At 43.2% G+C, this 13636-nt stretch overlaps 1 protein-coding gene across 1 annotated transcript in view; it reads right to left on the bottom strand.

Annotated features, from left to right (window-relative positions):
* Positions 1-13636, bottom strand: part of LOC132832876 (dynein axonemal heavy chain 6-like) — a 670564-nt gene that overhangs the window by 550140 nt on the left and 106788 nt on the right. Inside the window, exons 13-14 of the mRNA XM_060851082.1 lie at positions 12341-12688; positions 5878-6219 (exon numbers count right to left, since the gene is read on the bottom strand). Of these exons, the coding sequence (XP_060707065.1) occupies positions 5878-6219; positions 12341-12688 (690 nt within the window). The remainder of the gene's footprint in view (positions 1-5877; positions 6220-12340; positions 12689-13636) is intronic.

The raw sequence follows: 13636 nt of genomic DNA on the forward strand, positions 1-13636 counted from the left end.
GATACGGGCCAAGTGTTGGCAAAAGAAACAAGATTAGTTTAGGATGTTTGGTCAGCATGGACGAGTTTAATGAAGGGTCTATTTCTGTGCTGTACATCTCGATGACTGTTTGACTCTATAAGCTGCTGGCACAGTTTGGCAGTTGTGATGATAACAAAACACAGTACCGTACAGATTCTGGATTAGAGGTGCTGGAAAAGCATAGCAGTTCAGGCAGCATCTGAGGAGCAGTAAAATCGATGTTTCGGGCTTCTCGGATGCTGCCTTTTCCAGCACCTCTAATCCAGAATCTGGTTTCCAGCATCTGTAGTCATTGTTTTTACAGTACCGTACAGACATTTCCACACCTTGTGTGTTCAGTGCTCCTCACCATAATGAGCTACCTGCCTCTCACTCTATGCAAAAAAACATGCAAACCACAGAAGCTGGCAGTCTGTAAGAGAGAAGCAGTTCAGACCCTGTACATTAAGAATGGAATGTGACCCACACAGAAGCTGATAGCCTGTAAGAGAGTGCTGAAGTCATTGTATGTATTGAGAAAGCATTGCGACATTGGCAGAGACTGGTAGCCTCCAAGTAAGTGTAAAGTGTACGAGTCCCAAGGAAACAAGCTAAGAGATATAAAATGCATTCCCCGCAGATGCATCAGATGCATGTCTATCCCTGTATGCAAAGCAGCCTGGAAGAAGCACAGAAATCAATTGGGTCTCCTAAGCTCCAAACTGTTGCAGGCCTGAGGTGGTGTGTGAACCGGTCCATGTGGTGAAGCTCATGGCTTGCTGCTGCTGACTTGCGTGGCCAAGGACGTAGTTGGCCACGGGACATGCAGGGACAATGTTTTGAGAAAACATGTGTACGATGGCCAGGACAAACAATCAGCAAGCAGCACCTACTCAAATTTATATGTCGGGAATTTATGTCATCTAATTTCCCAGGGAAGGAGAGGAGAATTAGAAATGATGTGTAAACAAGGAGAGTTGGAGCTTTGATGAAATGGAAATTTTGCAAATAAGGTAGTCACTGCTAAATGGTGCGATTCTGAAGTTGCCAATGAAGGCCTGAGGGGAAAACACAAATTTGTTTTGATGTCACGATTCTAATATTTTTCATTCCCTCCTTATTTTCCCAGCTTTCTCACCATAGAGAGAGAGAGAGAAGAGAGAGAACCTGCACAGTTACCGCCTTTGCTGTTTGAATTCATGTATCGTTGGACATCGGGGTACATCTGGGAAAATTAACAAATAGTGAAATTCACAGCTAAATCTTGGAAGAACTGTTGGGCGAAGTTCACAGCAACAAGTTAATTGTTTTAAGTCTGTCCAAGAGAAAGGCTGCAGTAGTGAGTATAGTGGGTTCTTTCTTGATTATATGTTTTTGGAGATAAGTCTCTTGATTAAACTTAAAATATAAGCCTTAGCTATTAATTTAACCTGGGGCAGTGTTTTATAGAGTAATAAGACGGTGTTATTTTCTGAGTCTGTAGACTGTGAAGGAGCAAAAATGGCCTTTGCAGTGATATGTACTTCTTGTCAGATGTGGGAATTTAAAGAGAGTTTAAGGGTTACTGTGGATTATATCTGCCATAAATGCTGTTGGATGCGAATCTTATCAGATCGAGTGGATCGGTTGGAGAGACAGATAGAAGCGATGAGGAATTTGCAACAGCAACAGTATGTGATGGATGGCAGTTATAGGAAGGGGGGAAAGTCTCGGATACAGTCACATAGATGGGTTAACTCCGGGAAGGGTAAGAGAGTTCAACACCTAGGGCAGGAGTCTTTTGTGGATATACCCATTTCAACCAGGTATGCTGTTTTGGAAAATGTAGGGGGTGATGGATTCTCAGGGGAATGTAGTATGAACAGCCAAGTTTCTGGGATTGCGACTGGCTGTAATGGTACATCGGCTTCCAAGAGATCAATTGTGTAAGGGAATTCTGTAGTTAGAGGTATAGACAGACGTTTCTGTGGCCAGCAGAGAAAAAGCAGAATGGTGTGTTGTTTCCCTGGCGCCAGGATCAAGCATGTCTCAGAGAGGGTGCAGAATGTTCTCACGGGGGAGAGGGGCCAGCAGGAGGTCATTGTCCACATTGGAACCAATGACATTGGAAAGGAAAAGGTTGAGACTCTGAAGGGAGATTATAGAGAATTAGGCAGAAATTTAAAATAGAGGTCCTCAAGGGTAGGAATATCTGGATTATTCCCAGTGCAACGAGCTAGTGAGGGCAGGAATAGCAGGATAGAGCAGATGAATGCATGGCTGAGGAGCTGGTGTATTTTTAGATCATTGGAATCTCTTTTGGGGTAGAAATGACCTGTACAAGAAGGACAGATTGCACCTGAATTGGAAGGGGACAAATATACTGGCAGGGAAATTTGCTAGAACTGCTTGGGAGGATTTAAACTAGTAAGGTGGAAGGGTGGGTGGAAGGGTGGGTGGAAGGGTGGGTGGAAGGGTGGGTGGGACCCAGGGAGATATTGAGGAAAGAGATGGGTACAGCTGAGAACAGATGTGAGTCAAACAGTCAGGGCAGGCAGGGACAAGGTAGGACTAATAAATTAAACTGCATTTATTTCAATGCAAGAGGCCTAACAGGGAAGGCAGATGAACTCAGGGCATGGTTAGGAACATGGGACTGGGATATCATAGCAATTACAGAAACATGGCTCAGGGATGGGCAGGACAGGCAGCTTAATGTTCCAGGATACAAATGCTACAGGAAGGATAGAAAGGGAGGCAAGAGAGATGGGGAAATGGCATTTTTGATAAGGGATAGCATTACAGCTGTGCTGAGGGATGATATTCCCGGAAATACATCCAGGGAAGATATTTGGGTGGAACTGAGAAATAAGAAAGGGATGATCACCTTATTGGGATTGTATTATAGACCACTCCACCCCGCCCCCCCCCCCTCCCCCACAATAGTCAGAGAGACATTAAGAAACAAAATTGTAAGGAGATCTCAGCTATCTGTAAAAATAATAGAGAAGTTATAGTCAGGGATTTTACCTTTCCAAACATCGACTGGGACTGCCGTAGCGTTCAAGGTTTATTTGGAGAGAAATTTCTTAAGTGTGTACAAGACAATTTTCTGCCTCAGTATGTGGATGCACCTACTAGAGAGGGTGCAATACGTGACCTACTCTTGGGAAGTAAGGCAGGGCAGGTGACTTTGGGGCCAGCGACCATAATTCTACGCGTTTTAAAATAGTGATGGAAAAGGATAGACCAGATCTAAAAGCTGAAGTCCTAAATTGGAGAAAGACCAATTTTGATGGTTTTAGGCAAGAACTTTCGAAAGCTGAGTGGAGGCAGATGTTCGCAGGTAAAAGGACGGCTGGAAAATGGGAAGCTTCAGAAATGAGATAACAAGAATCCAGAGAATGTATATTCCTGTCAGGGTGAAAGGAAAGGCTGGTAGGTATAGGGAATGCTGGATGACGAAAGAAATTGAGGGTTTTGAAAAAGAACGAAGCATATGTCAGATGTAGAGAGGATAGAGCAAGTGAATCCTTAGAAGAGTATAAAGAAAGTCGGAGTATACTTAAGAGGGAAATCAGGAGGGGAAAATGGGGACATGAGATAGCTTTGGCTAATAGAATTAAGGAGAGTCCAAAAGGGTTTCACAAAAATGTTAAGGACAAAAAGGTAACTAGGGAGAGAATAGGGCCCCTCAAAGATCAGCAAGGTGGCCTTTGTGTGAAGCCACAGAAAATGGGGGAGATACTAAATGAATATTTTGCATCAGTATTTACTGTGGAAAAGGATATGGAAGATATAGACTGTAGGGAAATAGATGGTGACATCTTGCAAAATGTCCAGATTACAGAGGAGGAAGTGCTGGATGACTTGAAACGGTTAAAAGTGGATAAATCCCCAGGACCTGATCAGGTGTACCTGAGAACTCTGTGGGAAGCTAGAGAAGTGATTGCGGGGCCTCTTGCTGACATATTTATATCATCGATAGTCATAGGAGAGGTGCAGGAAGACTGGAGATTGGCAAACATGGTGCCACTGTTTAAGAAGGGCGGTAAAGACAAGCCAGGGAACTATAGACCGGTGAGCCTGACCTTGGTGGTGGGCAAGTTGTTGGAGGGAATCCAGAGGGACTGGATGTACACGTATTTGGAAAGGCAAGGACTGATTTGGGATAGTCAACATGGCTTTGTGCATGGGAAATCATGTCTCACCAACTTGATTGAGTTTTTTGAAGAAGTAACAAAGAAGATTGATGAGGGTAGAGCAGTAGATGTGATCTATATGGACTTCAGTAAGGCATTCAACAAGGTTCCCCATGGGAGACTGATTAGCAAGGTTAGATCTCATAGTATATAGGGAGAACTAGCCATTTGAATACAGAACTGGCTCAAAGGTAGAAGACAGAGGGTGGTGGTGGAGGGTTGTTTTACAGAATGGAGGCCTGTGACCAGTGGAGTGCCACAAGGATCGATGCTGGGCCCTCTACTTTTTGCCATTTACATAAATGATTTGGATGCGAGCATAAGCGGTACAATTAGTAGGTTTGCAGATGACACCAAAATTGGAGGTGTAGTGGACAGCAAAGAGGGTTACCTCAGATTACTACCGGATCAGGACCAGTTGGGCCAATGGGCTGAGAAGTGGCAGATGGAGTTTAATTCAGATAAATGCTAGATGCTGCATTTTGGGAAAGCAAATCTTAGTAGGGCTTATACACTTAAGGTCCTAGGGAATGTTGCTCAACAAAGAGACCTTGGAGTGCAGGTTCATAGCTCCTTGAAAGTGGAGTCGCAGGTAGATAGGATAATGAAGAAGGCATTTGGTATGCTATCCTTTATTGGCCAGAGTATTGAGTACAGGAATTGGGAGGTCATGTTGCGGCTGTACAGGACATTGGTTAGGACACTGTTGGAATATTGCGTGCAATTCTGGTCTCCTTCCTATCAGAAAGATGTTGTGAAACTTGAAAGGGTTCAGAAAAGATTTACAAGGATGTTGCCAGGGTTAGAGGATCTGAGCTACAGGGAGTGGCTGGACAGGCTGGGACTGTTTTCCCTGGAGCGTTGGAGGCTGAGGGGTGACCTTATAGAGGTTTACAAAATGATGAGGGTCATGAATAGGATAAATAGACAAAGTCTTTTCCCTGGGGTCGGGGAGTCCAGAACTAGAGGAAAGATATAAAAGAGACCTAAGAGGCAACTTTTTCACACAGAGGGTGGTGTGTGTATGGAATGAGCTGCCAGAGGATGTGGTGGAGGCTGGTACAATTGCAACATTTAAGAGGCATTTGGATGGGTACATGAATAGGAAGGGTTGGAGGGATATGGGCCGGGTGCTGGCAGGTGGGACTAGATTGGGTTGGGATATCTGGTCGGTATGGATGGGTTGGACCAAAGGGTCTGTTTCGATGCTGTACATCTCTATGACTCTATGACTCCACTACTTACCACCATAGCAGGGAGGGGAAAATTCTCCCCAATCTATCCAGGTACTTAATTCCTCCTGCATATTGTTTTGCATTAATGGGATGCTCGAAGTATCTTTCAGCATAAAGACTGATGTAAAGTTTCTGTTGAACCCCTCTGCCATTTGCTTGTTCCTCAGAACTGTTTGAACCACAACTATCAACACAGTAATAAGAGTACTGCCCACTGAGCTGCTTATGATTGCCACCTACCCCTTAATGAATCTGTTTCACAATTCTATCTCCTGAATTCATACAATAGGGCTACATTTTATTTGTGCTCTTGTCAAGTTAGCAGTAGTTCTGAATTTGTTTATTGGTTTTAATAGTTTATGTATTCAGCTTCTCCAACAGTCAGCTTTTCAAATTGAAATAATACATGTGGAAGTACCATTGACCAAAACACGCAGCCCCACAGTTCCCTGGTGAGTTACCTTATATTTCACTTGTAGCAATTCATAGTAAAGGTTACTGATGTCATCCTCCAGATTAGCTTGGAACTTGATGATGTTCCTGTCTTTCATGGCCTCAGAGTAGAGTACACTGGATTTTAAGTTCTGGAAACTGGGAATCAAGATGTGGTAGAGAGCCAGTTCCTCAGGAGGGACAGGGACACTAAACTCTTTGGCAATGGTATAAAATTGAGTCACAGCTGTAAACTCTTTCTCCAACATGGGCATATCTGCCCCGATGTGAGACAAGAACATCAGGTGCTCCCCAAACAAATCAATAGTGTCTGGTTCCTTTTCAAGTCTTTGGATAGCATCTGCAATGACCTAAAAATAAAGCAAGTATTTTAACAATATCAATACAGTCACATTCTCGCTTGTAATCAATAATGCAGCAATATAGTGAAGCAATGGCCTAGCAGTATGGTCACTGAATTAGTAATCATAGACGATGGGTGAGAATTCTACCACAGAAGAATTCATTAAAAATCTGGAATTAAAAGTGTAATGATGACTATGAATGCCATAATGTGGAGGTGCTGGTTTTGGACTGGGGTGGACAAGGTCAGAAGTCACACAACACCAGGTTATAGTCGAACAGGTTTATCTGAAATCACTAACTGTTGGAGTGCTGCACCTTCATCAGGCCTCATCTGATGAAGTAGCAGCGCTCTGAAAGCTTGTGATGTCAAATAAAACCTGTTGGACCATAATGTAGCATTGTGTGACTTCTGACAATGACCATGAAAGCATTGTAGATTGTTGTAATTGGCCAATGTCCTGCAGGGAAGGAAACCTGTTACCCTGATCTGGTGTGGCTTAACAGCTATAAAGCCTAAAGAAGTCAATGAAAACCGCCTCCCTAATGGTATTATGAGGATACTTACATTAAACACACAGCTCCTCACCACCTTCTCAAGGACAATTAGAAATGCACAATAACCTGATGAACAAATTCCTGATGAAGGACTTTTGTCCAAAACATCAATTTTCCTGCTCCTCGGATGCTGCCTGACCTGCTGTGCTTTTCCAGCACCACTCAAATCTAGACTCTGCAGTCCTCACTTTTGTCTAATGCACAATAAATGCTGGCCCAGCCAACGACACCCACATTGCATGAGTGAATAAATAAAATCTCCAATTCCTCAGGGTGATAATATCTTAAGCTGTTTCTTTTGATGATTTCTTTATGAATTTATTATACTTAACAAAGTATCAGTCTTGGGAATGCATGACACCATGGTCTCTTTCCACCGGCGCTAAACTCAGTGTGAACCAAGGTCCCATCTTAACACAATGTGACATTGTTAAAATAACCATAGCAGAGCTGTATGGTAATAGGCTGCGTTTCAGAATTGGATTTGTCAAATGATTTCCAACAATGATGAGCAGCAAGGTACCATTGGGAAATGGGGAAATATTCCCCTCTGTCAGCATGGTCTAGATTGTGGTCACACTCCCTGGAACCCACTAAAATGTCTTAGGCAGATTCACTCGCATCAATCTTCATTTCTGCTTTAGTCAGAGTAATAATAGCGTGCGGGGAAGGATGCCCATAGAAACTGATGCCCAAACAGAGTGATCAGGTAGTATTGCCACACTCAAGGAGTAATTCTTTATAATCTAGGTCCCAGATGCAACCATCATCATTCTCTGGCTATGTACGATCCCACAACCAGGACAGGCTCACCAAAGTTCCTGTCACAGTGCTATACCATCAGGAGGAAGACTACAATAGAGTGCTGGAGTTAGGTGATTAAGGGAGTGAGGAGAGGATATGGAAAAGATGCTCAATTATTTTTACTTTATTTTCTTTTTCTAAATCTTCAGCTTTCAAGAATTGATTCATATTCTCTTTTAGAAGAATTATTTGATGAGTCGAGAGTGTGGTGCTGGAAAACACAGCAGGTCAGGCAGCATCAGAATTCTTGATGAAGGGCTTTTCGAAATCAACAAAATGTTAACTCTCCTGCTCCTCGGATGCTGCCTGGGCTGCTGTGCTTTTCCAGCACCACACTCTCGACTCCAATCTCCAGCATTTGCAGTCCTCACTTTCACCTATTTATTTGACATGTATATGCAATTGATTGTGGTCCTGGGTAGCGTTGTCGCACAGAGAGACCTCGGGGTTCAGGTACACAGTTCATTGAATGTGCGTCACAAGTAGACAAGGTGGCGATAGCAGCATTTACAGTTTGCCTTCATTGCTCTGACCATTGTGTATAGGAGTTGGGATGTCATTTTGAAGTTGTACAGGATGTTGGTAAGGCCACTTTTGGAGTCCTGTGGACAGTCCTAGTTGGCCTGCTATAGGAAGGATATTATTAAATTGGAAAAGGTTCAGGTGTTACAGGGACTGGAGCATTTGAGTTATGGGGAAAGACTGGATAGGTTGAGACTTGCTTCAGAGGAGCATTGGAGATTGAGTGGTGACTATATGGGGGTTTTATAAAATCATGAGAATCACAGATAAAGTGAATAGCAAAGGTCTTTTCCCTAGAGTTGGGGAGTTCAAAACTAGAGGGCATAATTTTAAGGTGAGAGGAAAATATTTAAACAGAATGGAGGAGCAACCTTTTGAAACAGATTGTGGTTCGAATGTGCAATGAACTGCCAGAGGAAGGGGCTGATGCAGATACAGTTACAACATTTCGAAGACATTTGGACAGGTACACAAATAGGAAGGATTTAGAAGGATATGAGCCAAATGCAAGCAAATGGTACTAGTCTAGTTTGGGAAACCCGGTCAGCATGGACGAGGAGGACTGAAGGGTCTGTTTCCATGTTATACAAATTTATGACTCTAAGTGACTTGGGTTTATTTTTCTAAATTATTGTAATGATGATCAACAGAGTATAGCAACTGGTGGTAATGTTCATGAAAAAAATAAAAATATAAGTATAGGTATAATTGAATAAAATAATTAGGTAGCTAATTAAAACCCACTCGGGATGGCAGGGGAAAAGATAGAGCACAACGGTAACATATGGAGGATCACAGATAGCAGTTGGGAGTATATTGCTGGAAAAGCACAGCAGGTCAGGCAGCACCCAAGGAGCAGGAAAATCAATATTTCAGGCCGGAGCCCTTCATCCGGAGCCCTTCATCAGGAGCCGTTGATGAAGGGCTCTGGCCTGAAACGTCGATTTTCCTGCTCCTTGGATGCTGCCTGACCTGCTGTGCTTTTCCAGCAACACACTCTCAACTCTGATCTCCAGCACCTGCAGACCTCACTGGGTCCAAGATAGCAGCTTGGTCTGGGAAAACCATTACTGCCCTGTGTGAAATCTGAGCAGCTTCAGCAGCTGCAGCCATTGTGCCACAAGTTTGAAGTTCTTTCAGGGTGAGGGTGGCTGTGCTAACTGACCATGGAACCATTCAAGTGAGGGAGAGGAAAATATTAGTGGCAATAAACATTGCTATAGTCGGAGAGATTGAAACCGTTCCTGCAGCAAAGAGCAAGTGATGTCTGTTTGGTTCCAGGGTTTGAGACACTTTCTTGGGATTTGTGAAGGAAATTGTAGATTTTTATTTGAAGGGTTAAATGATATTTGCATACTAGAAGTAAAGGCAGGGTTTTAAGTTTGTGTGGAGCGAACTTTATGTAGCTTATTGTGTAGTGTTTATAGACATTTGTGTAATATGGAGACAATGTTAAACAAAGAAAATTCTATGACTGGCTTGGAAGCAGAAAATGGAGGAAGATGCTGATAAGGGAAGAGACTGCAACATCCAAGGTGAGACGGGTTGTTTAGCCCCTAGCTGGGTGAAGGAGACTTTAACACATTAGCCCTGAGGGACAGCTCTTTATTTGTTGTGTACAGAAAGAGATTGGAATGTTAATAGGAGAATAGTACAAGAAACTCAGCTATTTTTCTGCTTTAGAGTTTTGCTTCAGTTTACAACTGAGTGAGATCTCTCCAAACATCATTGGAATAAAACGGTTGTAAAAACCTACACTCAATCTCTAGCAGTAGATTATTTAAAAATCAAGACACCAGTCTGGAGGGGAATTTGCAGGGTGAGGGGAGAGCATCCAGATGCCATGATCCACGTAGGTACTAATTATATAGGCTGAACCAAGAGGGAGTGTCTACATAGACAATGTCAGGAGTTAGGTGCCAGATGATCAAAGAGAACCTCAACGGTCATGATGCACTCTTACCTAAGTCATGTGCCAATTGGGGTAGGGCAAATCGAATTAGATGAATACATAGCTCAAAGACTGTTTAGTGAGAAGTGGCACCAGCACGAGGGAAAGTGGGATCTGTGCTGGATGGCTCTCACCTGAACCATGCTGGATAAACAGGGAAGTAGTGAGAATGCTAAACTAAATAGTGGAGGCAAGAGATCAAAGTTGAGACGATGTAGACCTAGGCCATAAATTCTATTTTTGTCTGAATACTGCAGGCATTCAAGAACCATCCGGTTTCCCTGCTCACCACTGCATTAAAACAGCACTTTTCAACCTGAGTACTGATGGCAGAGCTCCACAAACTGAAACCCAAGCCACATATTTCATTCCTTCAGCTAAATACTGTCAAGTATGAGGGGTGAGGATGTTGTAAATGACGACCCCAGGCACAGTCACATCACATGCCAAAGCATGTGTAGGTACAAATAGATAGGTCAGGTAAAGTCTTGGGGAAGTATGAAGCCTGTGGAGTAAATGGGATTGGCTACTAGGAGGGGGGTTTAGATCTTTGGAACTGACCATTACATTAAGCTGAAGCTGGAATCCACTGGCTGAGGAGGGTTTACTGACACTTTCCTTTGTGAGACAATGGTGGTTAGCCAGAGGAACAAGAAAGTTTTAAAAACCAACACAAGATGACCTAACAAAAAGTGGGAGAAGGGAAATGTTGAGCTTGCAAGTAATATCGAAGTGGACAGCAAAATGTAAAAAGCAAGAGAGATGCCAAAGTTGGACCCTTTGAGAATGGGGCTGGGGAAATAATAGAGAGCCAGAAAATAGGGAGCCAACAAAGGTTAGAGGTGCCGTTGATAGTATCGAGGGCTATTGCAGGCTGCAATGCGGCATAGACAGGATGCAGAGCTAGGCTGAGAAATGGCAGATGGAGTTCAACCTGGAAAAATGTGAAGTGATGCATTTTGGTAGGTCGAACTTGAATGCTGAATATAGGATTAAAGACAGGATTTTTGGCAGTGTGGAGGAACAGAGGATTCTTCATGTTCAAGTTTATAAATCCCTCAAAGTTGTCACCCAAATGGATAGGGTTGTTTTGGCTTTCATTAACAGGAGGATCAAGTTTAAGAGCCATGAGGTTTTGCTGCAGCTCTACAAGACCCTGGTTAGACCACAATTGGAATACTGTGTCCAGTTCTGATCACCCTATTATAGGAAAGATACGAGGCTTTGGAGAGGGTGCAAAGAAGGTTTATCAGGATGCTGCCTGGACTGGAAGGGCTTGTCTTACTAAGAGGGGTTGACTAAGCTCGGACATTTCTCGCTGGAGAGAAGGAGGAAGAGAGGTGACCTGACCGACGTGTACAAGGTAATGGGAGGCATGGATAGAGTCAACAGCCAGAGACTTTTCCTCAAGGCAGGGTTCACTGGAACAAGGGTTCCTAGTTTAAGATATTAGGAGGAAGGTATAGAGGAGACGTCAGGGGTAGGTTCTTTACGCAGAGAGTTGTGAATGCATAGAATGCATTGCCAGCGGTGGTTATGGAAGCAGAGTCATTAGGGACATTTAAGTGACTGCTGGATATGCACATGGACAGCAGTGAATTGAGGGGTATGTAGATTCAGTTATTTTATTTTAGATTAGGAATAATCCTCGACACAACACTGTGGGCCGAAGGGCCTGTTCTGTGCTATACTTTTCTGTGTAAAATGGCAAAGAAGTTAAATAAAAGATCAATTTATGCCTAGTCTCTGCATCCTGTTAACCGACCAGTTCTACTGTCCATGCCAATATGCTACCTCATATACTATGGGCATTTTCCTTTCCATAATAACCATTGACATGGCACTTTATGAAATGCCTTCTGGAAATTTAAGAATAACACATCCATTAGTTCTCCTTTATCCACAGCACATGTTATTGCTTTAGGGACTGTAACAGCCACAGCACCTCAACAGGCCACAAGTACATGCACAACATTCACCTGGCACTGTATCCACATGACATGGCCCCAGCAACCTGCTGACAGCAGAATGAGATTCCTAAATGGCTTCTAAGTGGTCACATAACAGCTTCAATCATTCCCCAGAGTAAACTCAGAAGCGTCATGAAGGCAGCAAGCTTTCTACCCTTCCCCTTTCCACTCCATTATGAAGCATGCCCTACCTCCCTAGTTTATCTGGAAAGAGAGCTGGAGAGATTCAGCAGAGCAGTTGGCAAACTTCAAACCACATCACCAAGATTTGCAATACCGGGAGCAGGAATAACCAGTCAGAAAGATAAATGAATAGATACTCACAGCCATCAGCCCAAGATTCTTCTTGTGAGCATAATTTATCATATGGGCTTGCAAAGCTTTGACCACTGCTTCGGAATAGGGCAGGCAGTCTGCCTGGAACTGTCGGCTTAACACCTTTATCATGCGCACACGTCTCTCCACGGTCATGTTTCTCATGTCCATTATGTGCTCATTGTACACCCGCAACATGATCCTGAATTCCTGTGGAGTCCAGTCATGCTGCTTCATAGAAGTCTCAAAGTCCAACTCCATAGCTTGCTCCACCATGATACAGAAACGTTCAAAGCTTTGACTGTACGTTCTCACATGCACCATGGCCGCATTTATCAAGTTATTCAATTCAACAAGCTAGAATTCAAGGACAAATGAATCACAGTAATAAATAACAGCTTGCATGGGTGACAGAAACAGAAAGACATGAGAAAACAAAGCAAGAGAATGAGAGAGAGAGAGAAAAAGAGAGAAAGAGAGAGAGAGACAGAATAGTTAGCTTGTGGCACAAACATTGAGCGTCGTTAAAACAATTATGGTTGACAGTGAAGAAGCAGGCTTTGTTTAAATTTTAAACCAAGCAGGTAGGCTCTGATTAGTCAGGGTCATTCCCCAAGAAATGAACCAGTAAATGCTATCGCCTATTTCGTTGAACTTAAACAGGCACCACGTATGTACGTTTTTTCTCTCGGCAAGGATCAGGACCCTGTTATATTAATATTTGCACTGATTGTAATAAGTCAGCCAGGTGGACTTCATAGAATCGGAGTTCCCTAACTGGGGCTGTTAATCTGGTACAATCAGGGAGCCCTGGCTCTCAGATATAAACAGGAATGTCCGAGATTTTGTTCACGTGTAAATAAAGGGTGACTTGGTGATGGGGTACTGGTGCCTGTGGAGTTATTTAAATAGTAATATGATTATAGCTGGTCATCTAACTCAGCACCCTGTTCCCACTTCTGCCACCCTTTGATTCCTTCATTTTCCAAGCAATATATATCGAACACCTTCTCCAAAATCACATTCACAACCACACTGTGTTGCACACTTTGCAAGCATGGTCTGGTTAAAATGGACAGTATCCTGCCTGTTGTGAACAGCCGAATTGATGTGTTGTTTGACACAAACAAACAGTTTTCGGATCTGTACCTGCCCTGCAGTTGAGACTTCAGACACTTCAGAAGGTTCCAACTCACTTAACTTAAAAGTTACTCAAGAAAAGTAAAAAAAAACTCAACGCCTTAATAACTATTAAAATGAACCCCTGACTCACAACTGATCCCTGAATCACTGACAACCCCAACC

This window comes from Hemiscyllium ocellatum, chromosome 3, assembly GCF_020745735.1.
Source record: "Hemiscyllium ocellatum isolate sHemOce1 chromosome 3, sHemOce1.pat.X.cur, whole genome shotgun sequence".
In the NCBI taxonomy this organism is placed as follows: Eukaryota; Metazoa; Chordata; class Chondrichthyes; order Orectolobiformes; family Hemiscylliidae; genus Hemiscyllium; species Hemiscyllium ocellatum.